The sequence below is a fragment of the Lithobates pipiens genome, unplaced genomic scaffold (assembly GCF_037356315.1).
Source record: "Lithobates pipiens isolate NorthernLeopardFrog02 unplaced genomic scaffold, aLitPip1_a1.2 Scaffold_28, whole genome shotgun sequence".
NCBI lineage: Eukaryota > Metazoa > Chordata > Amphibia > Anura > Ranidae > Lithobates > Lithobates pipiens.
In genome coordinates, this window is record NW_027507789.1 from 191,436,693 (window position 1) to 191,449,921 (window position 13,229).

Consider the following 13,229-nt stretch of genomic DNA (forward strand, 5'->3'; position numbering starts at 1 on the left):
AATTTTTTGCGCTATAAACAAAAAAGAGTGACAATTTTGAAAAAAAACACAATATTTTGTACTTTTTGCTATAATAAATATCCCCCCTTTTTTTTTTAAAAAAAAGCATTTTTTTCCCCCAGTTTAGGCCAATATGTATTCTTCTACATATTTTTGGTAATAAAAATCTCAATAAAAGTTATAGCGTCTACAAAATAGGGGATAGATTTATGGCATATTTATTTATTTTTTTACAAGTAATGGCGGCGATCTGTGATTTTTATCGTGACTGCGACATTATGGTGGACGCATCAGACACTTGTGACCCGTTTATGTAAATGAGTGACCCCGCCCCCTATGACAACACAGGGAAAGCCATAGGGTCCCCGGGGTGGCCCTGCCCTCCATTATTTAAGTAGTGTCAGAGGAATCGAAGTGTCACACAGCTGAAGACTCCCACAGAGGCGGATCATGCGCACGGCACGGAGAAGAAGCCGGAGCAAGATGCAGGAAGGGAAGAGCGGAGGAAGATGAAGAAGAAGAAGATGAAGAAGAAGATGAAGAAGATGAAGAAGAAGATGATGATGAAGATGATGATGATGATGATGATGATGATGATGATGATGATGATGAAGAAGAAGATGATGAAGATGAAGAAGAAGAAGTTGGAGAAACAAGAAGAACATGGAAGGAAGACCAGAAGAAAGAAGATGAAAGAAGAATTTAATAAAGGACTTGTCAAAAACTGTCTCTTGTCATAACCCTTTTGTCACTTTTTTTGTGAAATGTAGGGGTACATTTGTAACCCATTATAAATTCACACGGGGGAACAGGATCTGGGGGTCCCCTTGTTAAAGGGGGTTCCAGATTCCGATAATCCCCCACCAGACCCCCACAACCACCGGGCAAGGGTTGTGGGGATGAGGCCCTTCTTCCCATTAACATGGGGACAAGGTGCTTTGAGGGGCTACCTCAAAGCACCCTCCCAATGTTGAGGGCATGTGGCCTGGTATGTTTCAGGAGGTGGGGGGGCGCTCTCTCGTCTCCCCCTTTTTTCCTGCAGCCTGGCGGGTTGAGTGCTCGGATAAGGGTCTGGTATGGATTTTTGGGAGGACCCAACGCCATTTTTTTTTTTTTGGTGCGGGGTTCCCCTTACAATCCATACCAGACCTGAAGGACCTGGTATGGAATTTAGGGGGACCCCCACGCATTTTTTCTTTTTAATTTTGGTTTGGGGTTCCCCTGTGGGCAAATCCCCATGCTGTTTTTTATCAATTAACTTTTATGTGTATTACGGACCGACAATTCATTGTTTTTAGAAATGTCATTTTCCTGTCAGACTGTTCTAAACACGGGAAACATGCGCCCCTTTACAGGCATACTATAGACACCCTCCAGGTACGAAATTTAAAGGAATATTACACTTTTATTGTTTCACTTTAAGTATTATTAAAATCAGTGCTCCCGAAAAACGTCGTTTTTAAAACTTTTTTTTGCATTGATACATGTCCCCTGGGACAGGACCCAGGTCCCCAAACACTTTTTATGCAATACCAAGCCTTTAAAATTAGCACTTTTGATTATCCGTGTTCGTGTCCCATAGACTTTAACGGTGTTTGCGTGTTCAAACTAATTTTTTGCATGTTCTGGTGCGAACCGAACGGGGGGTATTCGGCTCATCCCTAGTGCAGACTATAAAAGTTTTGTCGGATGTGAACTCAACATCCGATTTTCGTTTCATTAGTATGGTTTTTTGACGAAAAAACATACTCAGAAACTAAAGAATACATACAAAACTATTAAACGCGTTACGTCAATTCTGATGTTGAATTCAAACGAATACAACGAATAGAACTAAAATTCTCATATTGTTAGTAACCTCTTCACTTTCAATATGAGACCAGCGTGCCACAAAAATCGGACGTGTTGTTGTCCAAAAATCAAAGCGCGTGTACAAGGCTTAACTCACAGGTTTAGACTGCCTTGATAATGCTGAAAATGATATCACTGTCTGATATAAATTGGACCCTGTAGCCTTAATATGTACATCCATAGCGGCTGTTTGCTGTCCCGTGCTAAAACGGCTGTTCATGGCTGATTTACTTTTCTGATGGCTTGCCCCGGGATATGAGTTATGTGTGTCATAGACATCGCCAAAGATTTATTTTAACCATGAATTCACCTTCATTGAAGTGTAAATAACATGCCACTTATAGGTCATGCCACCTTCTGAACATATAGACAAAGGCTATTTTTTATTTTAAAGGGAGAAGTCGTACAGGGAGTTAGGAGCTCATTTAATTTCTAGCAAAATTAGTAGGCATTTTGTTTTTTCTTTTACACAAAAAAAAAAGGGGGGGGAAATAGGCACGTATTTGAGATATACCCTTATTTTCTTTTTTTTTTCACAATTTTTTTTTATAATTTTTAATGTTTTTTTCTTTTGCCCAGATACAAACTTTAAGTTAGAGCTCTACAAATGTACCCACTCTAAAACAATAGGAAATCCTGAAAAAATGCCAGTTTAAAAACATTTGAGCAAAAAAATTGACCTAAAGCCATTTAAAAGGGTCACTTCCTTAACAAAAAATCTTTAATCAGGATTATAGGAGTCTTGATGGTTTGCACTGTTCTGTACAGACAAGAGATTAGTATTCTGTAACTAATCATTCTTATTTTACATAAATCCTACTGCTCTCACCTCATTTAAATTAAAAATCTATTTTACATTCGGTAAACTAATTGGTTCTCCTATATCATTCCAGCTCAGGATGGAACATTTTTAAAGATCCGCTGCATAAAGCAGAGGATCTGCAGCCAAGTTCTATATATCTGGTATTCCCAATTCAAGACTAATCTGCAATGCTGCAAATGAAAGTAAATGAACATAACTCCTATTTAGAACATTGCTTTTAGCAAGCATGGAAACATATATTGGCACAGTATATTATATGTCAGGGAATGCGGACGGTGAATAAGAACGGGTTTTGAATTCTGAGCCCGGTTTTTCTTACTTTTGGTTTTGTCACCTCTTATAACAGGTGTGATTTGTTATTTGACAACCATTTTCAGTTTGTAAGTTTTGTTGGTTGTTTAAGCAGCTTTTCCATTTTTTGATTCCTGTTGGCTAGAATAGCCAATTATACAATGCTAAGGGGGAATCGCATTTAAAATCTAGATTTTACCTTTTTCAAGAGTCAGTTGAGTAGCAGAATCTTTCTACTGCAGTGTCCACATACAGTAAATCATTGGTTTGAGAGCGTTTTGCAAGACAAGCAACATTTTTAAATAAATTTTGACCTTGATATACAAGCGATGTCTTGATATACAGGTACTGTATAAGGAGTGTCATGTCACAACTGAGTGTAAAAGAGAAGAGAGGCGCCTCTAAGTGTAGCAATATGGTTACATTTAATGAAGGTACAACATTTAGCAACTCACATGGTTGATGATTAAAACTGGTGCATCCGGGGTAAAGCTGTCCACATAGACCATCCTCCGCAGCTCCATCGACTTCACCCCTTCCACTCTGTGCTCCACGAGCGATTCAAGCCTCACTTTCATATCGCAGGGTAGTCTTCCCAGTCATGATTGCAGACTGACATTGGTGAGAGTCGGCGGTGCGGAGGACGGTCTATGTGGACAGCTTTTCCCCCGGATGCTTGCATACTTAGATGTGCCTCTTTTAAACATCAACCATATGAGTTGCTAAATGTTGTACCTTCAATCAGGGGCGGACTGACCATTCGGGCACTCGGGCACTGCCCGAAGACCCCATGCCACTAAGGGGCCCCATCAGGGTTGCCAGCCTTAATAAAACCAGGGACAGTATGTAAAAATCTTTATTTTTTTTTAAATCCCAAGATTATAGCTGCCCCGCCTCTCCAGTACCTTTTTCAGTGTGTGTATGCGTATTCTGTGTGTGTATACTGTGTGTGTATATTGTGTGTCTGTGTGCGTATACTGTATGTGTGTGTGTATACAGTGTGGCCCCATAATCTATTGTCTGGGGGCCCCATGAGTTGTCAGTCCGCCCCTGCCTTTAATAAATGCAAGCATATTGCTACACTTATGCCTTGTACACACGGTCGGACATTCCGACAACAAAATCCGTTTTCCGACGGATTTTGTCCTAAACTGGTGTTGCATACACACGGTCGGACAAAGTTGTCGGAAAATCCAATCGTTCGGAACGTGATGACGTTCGTTCGTTATGACGGGACTACATTGAGGCTAGTAGCCAATAGCTTTGGTCTCGTAATTTGATCTGAGCATGCGTGGCACTTTGTCCGATCGGAATTCTCTACAAATGATCTGAAAAAGTCCGATCGGATTTTTTTGTTGGAAAATTTGAGATCCTGCTCTCAAATTTTTTCCGTCTGAATTTCCGACGGAAAAAGTCAGATTGAGCCCACACACGATCGGATTTTCCGACAATATAATCCAATCGGACCTTTTCCGTCTGAATTTCCGACCGTGTGTGCAAGGCATCAGAGGCGCCTCTCCTCTTATACTCTGTAGCTCCTGCTGGATTTTGCTTCTAATCCCCTTATGGAGGCTTCCATTTGTGGATGGATATTTTATGGTTACACAACCTGGTCACATTGCTATAATCTTTTTATATGGACTATAAAACTGAAGAAAGTATGAATAAATGGTTGTGGAACAAATCATTAAAGTTTCCATTATTTCTTATGGAGAAATTTGTTTTGATATAAGAGTGCTTTGGATTACAAGCATGTTTCTGGAACGAATTATGCTCGCAATCCCAAGGTTTTACTGTACATGTAACTTTCCTGTTAAATGCCATTGAGAAGAGTAATATGTAGCACATGCTTTAATTGTTTATTGCAGATGCTCATATAGCACTTAGACATGTGCGGTTCATTTCGTACAAATCAAAAATTCGTACGAATTTCCGAAAAATTCTTACATTCGGAAGCATCCGAAATACGAATTTCTATGCTTCCAAATTGTATACGAAATTTTCGTTGACGAATTTCAGATACAAATTCCATTACAACGGAAATGTGACTGGTGCACAGGGATGGTGGGAGCCCCTCATAATGGGTACAGCAGGGGTACAGCCCCAGGAGGAAGTCAGCACAGCACAGGGATGGTGGGAGCCCCTCATAATGAGTACAGCAGGGGTACATCCCCAGGAGGAAGTCAGCACAGCACAGGGATGGTGGAAGACCCTCATAATGAGTACAGCAGGGGTACAGCCCCAGGAGGAAGACAGCACAGGGATGGTGGGAGCCCCTCATAATGAGTACAGCAGGGGTACAGCTCCAGGAGGAAGTCAGCACAGCACAGGGATGGTGGGAGCCCCTCATAGAGAGTACAGCAGGGGTACAGCCCCAGGAGGAAGTCAGCACAGCACTGGGATGGTGGGAGCCCCTCATAATGTGTGCAGCAGGGGTACAGCCCCAGGAGGAAGTCAGCACAGGGATGATGGGAGCCCCTCATAATGAGCACAGCAGGGGTACAGCCCCAGGAAGTCAGCACAGCACTGGGATGGTGGGAGACCCTCATAATGAGTACAGCAGGGGTACAGCCCCAAGAGGAAGTCAGCACAGTACAGGGATGGTGGGAGCCCCTCATAATGATCATAATGAGTCATAGACTGCCATATTGAGATAGGTATTTTTTGCTTTTTAAATTCATCATAACAAACATTCGTAATTGTTACGAAAAGTTAACAAACCTAAAGAAAATTCGTATTTCGTACAAATCCAAATTGAATTTCAGACACAAATTACGAAATACGAATTAACGGCTAATACGAAATGGAGCGGAACAAAACAAATTTATTGACGGCGCACATGTCTAATAGCACTGTCAATTTTATCTACATATATTGTAAATTCACATCAGTCCCTAGAAGCTTACAATCTAAGGTCCCCAACTCACACATACGCATACTAGGAACAATTTAGACAGGCGGCAATAAACTTACAAGCATAGCTTTGGCGTGTTGGAGGAAGTTAGATTACCCAGAGGAAACACATGCAGGCAAAGGGAGAACATTATGCAGGTAGGGCTGTAGGTTGTAACTGCACAAGGTAAGAGGCGACATGAGGGGCTGATCTGGGTCATGCATTTGTGAACAAAGGCAAGAACTGCATAGGCATCTGAATATACATAATTGCCTTATCTCTGAGCCAGTATCTAAGTCCGTGAAGTAGATGCTGAACCAGTATAATGTTTGAGCGGAGACGGTTCCATCCATCTATGGAGAAAAGCAGATGAAGCCATTGTCAGGGCGAGTACTGTGAGAGGTTATATACTTATAGCATACACTTAATTTTTATATATATATATATATATATATATATATATATATATATATATATATATAATATCTATATATCTCTGATGTCAGGTCCACATATGAGAAAATATTTAATTGGCAATCTTTTTTCTTGGCAGAAAAAGAGCAAGGTACACTACCACATCGCCATCGTTATTAACTTTCTGGGACACTCCATCTCCTTGTGTGCACTGCTGGTGGCTTTTACTCTCTTCTTGAGATTGAGGTAAGGCTGCAGACAAAGTGCAAAAAATGCTAAATATTAACTTTACCTTTCTATTTTTGACACACCAATTGTAATTAGAATTGTTTTTGGTAATTTTTTGACTATGGATACCAAGGGTTCTTTTATGACAGGAGATAGTTACAGTGCCTTGAAAAAGTATTCACACCCCTTGACATTTTCCACATTTTGTCAGGTTACAACCAAAAACGTAAATTTATTTTATTGGGATTTTATGTGATAGACCAACACAAAGTGGCACATAATTGTGCAGTGGAAGGAATATGATAAATGGTTTTTAACATTTTTTATAAATAAATATGTGATAAATTTGTATTCAGCCCCCTTTACTCTGATATCCCTAACAAAAATCTAGTGGTATCAATTGCCTTCAGAAGTCCCCTAATTATTAAACAGAGTTCAGCTGTGTGTAATTGAATTACATAAATACAGCTGTTCTGTGAATCCTTCAGAGATTTGCTGGCGAACCTTAGTGAACAAACAGCATCATGAAGGTCAAGGAAGGCCAAGGAACACACCAGACAGGTCAGGGATGAAGTTTTGGAGAAGTTTAAAGAAGGGTTAGGTTATAAAAAAAATATCCCAAGCTTTGAACATCTCACAGAGCACTGTTCAATCCATCATCCAAAAATGGAAATTGCACAATCTCAAACCTACCAAGACATGGCTGTCCACCTAAACTGACAGGCCGGGCAAGAGGAGCATTAATCAGAGAAGCAGCAAAGAGACCCATGGTAACTCTGGAGGAGCTGCAGAGATCCACAGCTCAGGTGGGAGAATCCGTTCACAGGACAACTATTAGTTGTGCACTCCACAAATCAGGCTTTTATGAAAGAGTGGCAAAAAGAAAGCCATTGGTGCAAGAAAGGCATAAGATGTTCCATTTTCAGTTTGCGAGAAGCCAAGTGGGGTACACAGCAAACATGTGGAAGAAGGGGCTCTGGTCAGATGAGACCAAATTTTAACTTTTTGGCCTAAAAGCAAAACGCTATGTGTGACGGAAAACTAACACTGCACATCACCCTGAACACACCATCCCCACCATGAAACATGTTGGTGGCAGATTTATGTTGTGTGGGCTTTTCTTCAGCAGGGGCAGGGAAGCTGGTCAGAGTTGATGGGAAGATGAATGGAGCCAAATACAGGGCAATATTAGAAGGAAACCTGTTATGCCGCGTACACACGATCGGATTACCCGGCGGACCAGAGTCCTCCGGACAATCCGCCCGTGTGTGGGCTCCAGCGGACTTTGTGTTCCCAAAAGTCCAACGGACTTAGAATGAAGATTGGACTCAAAATTGTCCGCCGAACTCGGCAGTCCGGCGGACAATCTGCCCGTCTGTGTGCTAGTCTGCCGGACTTTTCAAATGAACGGACTTGCCCACATATGGAGTAAAGTTGGTTCATTTTGAACGTGGCTCCAGGAAGAGGGGACTAGCAAAGGAAGTGAATGTCGCCGCCTCCATCGGCAAGATTGACACCTCGCGAGCCCCGTCGCCTGGTATGGATTTAAAGGGAAAAAACGGCTCAGGGTCCCCCCAAAGTCCATACCAGACCCTTATCCGAGCATGCAGCCTGGCCGGTCAGGAAAGGGGATGGGGACGAGCGAGTGCCCCCCCTGAGCAGTACCAGGCCGTGTGCCCTCAACATGGGGGGTGCTTTGCGGAAGGGGGGCCCTGCGACCCCCCACGCCAAAGCACCTTGTCCCCATGTTGATGAGGACAAGGGCCTCTTCCCGCAAACCCTAGCCATTGGTTGTCGGGTCTGCGGGCAGGGGGGCTTATCAGAATCCGGGAGCCCCCTTTAATAAGGCAGCCCCCAGATCCCGGCCCCCCACCCTATGTGAATGAGCATGGGGTACCATGTACCCCTACCCATTCACCTGGGGGAAAAAAGTGTTCATAAAATACACAACACAGGTTTTTAAAATACTTTATTAGACAGCTCCGGCGGTCTTCTTCCATCTTCGGGGGGTCTTCTCACTGTACTCCTCCGCTATCTTCTGCTCTTTTACTGCTAGCTCTTTTACTAGCGGAGGAGCCCGGCTTTCTCCTTCGTCACCGCCACCATCTGGGGGTCTTCTTCTGACTTCAGGGGTCTTGTCCCGATCTTCGGTTCTTCTTGATGGGCCTCCGCTATCTTCTTGCAGCTCTTTTACTAGCATTGGCCTAGTCTTATCGCTGTCGCTGTTACCTTCTTCTTCTTCGTTCTTCTTTTCTTCTTCTTCTTTTCTTCTTCTTCTCTTCTCCTCTTCTTCTTCTTCCTTCCGATGTTGACAGGACACTCTCTCTCTCTGGCTGTAATGGCAGGGACGAGTTGTGCGGCGACTGATATAGGCATAAGGGGGCGGGGTCACCATGTGACATCACTCTTATGATGTCACAGTCCCAAAATCCTCTGGGACTGTGGCCGGGGTTCCCCTTTAAATCCATACCAGACGATGGGGCTCGCAAGGTGTCAATCCCGCCGATGGTCTGATCATGTGTACGTGGCAGATTGGGGTGGAAGTTCACCTTCCAGCAGGACAACGACCCTAAACATACAACCAGAGCTACAATGGAATGATTTAGATCAAAGCATATTCATGTGTTAGAATGGCCCAGTAAAAGTCCAGATCTCTGGAGTTAATTCCCTTTTTAATGCATGCCAATATAGGCTTTGGTTGCAGCAGCTTGGCATTGATTGCCATTGCTGAGCCTGTCATCTACTAGGATCCCCAGATCATTTTCCATCCTAGATTCCCCCCAAGAGGTTCTCCACCCCCCCCCCCCCCCCTCCCCGTGAGTAGATTGCATTCATGTTCTTGCCACCTAAATGCATCATTTTAAATATTTCCACATTAAACCTCATTTACCATGAAGTTGCCCATTCCATTAATTTGTTCAGCTCTTCTGCTCTTCTTGCAAGGTTTGCACATCCTTCGGAGAAGCTATTTCCCTGCTTAGCTTAGTATCATCCGCAAATACTTAGATTGAGCTGTTTCAGGTCATTTATGAATAAATTAAATAGGATTGGCCCCAGGAAAAAACCCTGAGGGACCCCACTTTCCACATTGGACCATTTTGAGTACTCCCCATTTATCACTACCCTCTTCTGAATTCGCCCCTTGTAACCAGTTTTCAATCCAGGTACTCACCCTTTGGTCCATGCTGACAAATCTTAGGTTGTACAGTAAACTTTTGTGGGGAATTGTATCAAATGCCTTTGCAAAATCCAGTCACACAACGTCTACAGGCCTTCCTTCATCTAGATGGCAGCTCACCTCCTCATAGAAGGTTAATAGATTTGTTTGGGAAGAACAATGTTTCATGAATCCGTGCGGATTTCCGCTAATGATACCGTTTTCATTACTAAAATCTTGTATATAATCTCTTATCATCCCCTCCAAGAGCTTGCATACTATTGATGTTAGGCTAACTGGCCTGTAGTTCCCAGGCATATATCTTGGTCCTTTTTTAAAGATGGGGCTACACTGGCTTTTCTCCAGTGAGTAGACTGTTCGTAAAAATTAGGAACAACGGTCTGGAAATTACTTGTTCCTTAAGGATCCTCGGGTGCAAGCCATCTGGTCCCAGGACTTATTTATGTTAAGTTTTTCAAGTCTGCTTCTAATTTTAGAAAACCTTGCAGTTTTGGTTACTGAAGCCCCCTGTTTCCCTCGTGAAGACTGAGGAGAAGAATACATTCAAAACCTTCGCCATTAGAGATGGCCTTGCTTTTTGCCCGGCGGTCGGTTCGCAGTGAATTTTGCGTGTTCGCGATTCGCCAAACCGGCGGACTTCTGGCGCTGTTCGCCCGGCGGACATATGCGTTTACATTGTGAGAAAAAAAAAAAAGAGAACTGCGCTAACCTCAAATGCCCAAAGTGAATGGGGTATGTGTATGTGCCAGACCCACGATATGAGTCTTAGTATCTTATTGTCTCTAAGACCACCTCAAAGATATAGTGCATACTATTATATATACAAATAAATAAAATTAAATACAAAAACGGGACACAGATACGTGTCAATAATGTGAATTCCCCAAACACAATACAAATTGTATAAATCTCTGTGCATATACCCCTAAAATAAAAAATTATTATGTTATTCAGTTTTTTTTACATAAAGTAAATTATCAAAAAAGTATTTTGAGACACTCTACATAATGTCCATATAGTTATATACCAAAATATAATGAAATGTCCATATGGTAAATAAACACCGGTGAAGAAAAAAATTCCAAAAAGCTGAATTAGAAGTGCACAAATTAAAAATCTTCTCCAGAAATATAATGTGCTTTTCCCATCACCGAATGAATGAATTGGCTCCTTACCAGATCCAAGCGACCCCCCGTTACAGAGGGTCACCACAGGCAAAAACAATCAAAGGATATCCGGGTAACGGTTCCCCCTCAGGCGATCCCGAATCTTTCACGCAATAGGGTTATGGCTGTTGCTCCACATATCACTCCCAACTCAACGTGGTATCACATAGGGAAAAACATAGGCTCCAGATAGTGTAAAACCAATGATTTTAATTTGCAAAAAAACGAACGTATACACTTACATAAAAGACTTTAAAAGCAGGTTCAAAACAGAAGCGTGCACCGGCCGGACACATGCCAACGCAGAGACCAACCCGTCCTTCCTGGTCTAAAAAGAACGAACACGACTGGGGTGACGTCGACACGTTCGTTTACATTGTGAAAGAACTTTGACCCATGATGACACATCCATCATGGGGTACAGGACAGCCAATTGAGACATTTCAGCACATGGACAATTGGACATTCCCCCTACCTTATAAATAGACCTGATCTGGCAGCCATTTTACATTCTGTCTTATGTCAGTGTAAGGACAGGACGCTGTGTGGAGCAGGGAGAGACAGTAGTGACACAAATCACTAGCTATTAGGTCCACAAAAGTCCTTTTAAGGACTGGTATAGGTGTAGTACAGTATATAGGGTTCGGTGCACTGCTGTGCTGGTGATTTCTGAGTGCACTGCTGACTGATTCTGCAGCTGTCTTTTGTCAGTGTAGGGACAGGACGCTGTGTGAAGCAGGGACAGTCAGTTTAATCATTAGCTATTACTATTAGGTCCACAAAGGTCCTTTTAAGGACTGGTATAGGTGTACAGTATATAGGGTTGTGCACGTATAATATACTTTCTTCCAAATATAGAAAGAATATTATACTTGACTGCTGACTGATTCTGCAGCTGTCTTTTATCAGTGTAGGAACTGAGGGACAGTCTGCAAATCACTAGCTACTAGGTCCACAAAGTATAGGTGTACTATTTGGTGTGCAGTATATAGGTGTGTAATACACGTATAAAATACTTGCACATATAGAAAGCATGGTATAGTGCATTTCCACTGTGCAGCATTGTGACTGCTGAGTGGTTCTGCAGCGATACTACAAAGCGTGACAAACGCAATAAAAAAAAAAGTATTATACCTGGTGTGATAGACCAGTGGCCCCCAAAAAACGAAAGATTGAAGCGGGGTGTTATATACCTTCTTCCACATACATACTGCACTTCTCTAGAGACTTTTGTCACAGGCAGAGGAAGAGGCAGGCCCTTCCTCAGGGGTGGTAGGGGTAGGGCAGGAGCAACAGGCTTGAGCCAAAGTGGCAAATTGCAGAAGGTGCGTTCGATTACGTCAAAGGACGCACCAGACTTGGTTGAGTGGCTCACTCAGCCTTACTCTTCTGCACCCTCATCCTCTCGATCTGCACCCTCTTCACTCTCTTCACTCTCTGCTGTGTGTACCCCCAAAGACACTACCACCAACACCACCATATACCTTCCGCTTGAGTCACAGGAATTATTTTTGGATCCATATCAAGACATTTCCGATGCGCAGTCACTCTTGGCATTGAATCAGGAAGAGGAGGTAGCAACAACCGCCACTCAGCAGTCTGACGACAGTACCCAGATCAGCCCAAGGAGGAGGTTGGTCCCCGGTGTTGCTGCCTACTCCGAGATCTCTAATTATAGTGGTGGGGAAGGTGACATCGATGATGATGTGTCTAGTGATGTCACGTGGGTGCCCACAAGAGAGGAAGAGGAGGGGAGTTCAGAGGGAGATATGGACCAGCAGATAGGGAGGAGAAGCAGGCGGAACTTAGATTGCACAGGAGGGACAAAGCAGACTGCTAATGTATCAGGAGCGAGGCATCAACCATGTACGGTCACATCTGGCGCTCCCAGGATGCCGGCACATGGCTCCGCAGTGTGGGCTTTTTTTAACGTGTCCACTGCTGACAATAGTGTTGCCATCTGCAATCTTTGCAGTCAACGCATAAGTCGCGGTAAGCCCAACACTCACCTAGGGACGACCGCCTTAAGAAGGCACATGAGCTGCCATCACCGAGCCCAGTGGGAGCAACGGAACCCACAAAGCCACACTCCAGGCTTTCACCGTCCAGCCTCGTCTTCTACTTCTCCTTCTCCTCTCCCCTCACAATTGTCCTCCACTCCACTTTCCATCATCGCATCCTCATGTTTTTCTGGAAAAAGGCAGGCTTCCGTGAGCCAAATGTTCGAGCGTAAAAAAAATGATGACGCCGGATAACCCTCTTGCCCAACGGTTGAAGGCTGGCTTGTCAGAACTGATAGCCCGCCAACTACTGCCATATAAACTGGTGGACTCGGAGGCCTTTCAAAAATTTGTGGCCATTGGAACACCACAATGGAAGGTCCCA

General features: G+C 43.4%; 1 protein-coding gene across 1 annotated transcript in view; it reads left to right on the forward strand.

Annotated features, from left to right (window-relative positions):
- The window catches only part of CRHR1 (corticotropin releasing hormone receptor 1), a 324,543-nt gene that overhangs the window by 274,741 nt on the left and 36,573 nt on the right, over positions 1–13,229 (forward strand). Inside the window, exon 6 of the mRNA XM_077460170.1 lies at positions 6,412–6,518. Coding sequence (XP_077316296.1) covers positions 6,412–6,518 — 107 coding nt within the window. The remainder of the gene's footprint in view (positions 1–6,411; positions 6,519–13,229) is intronic.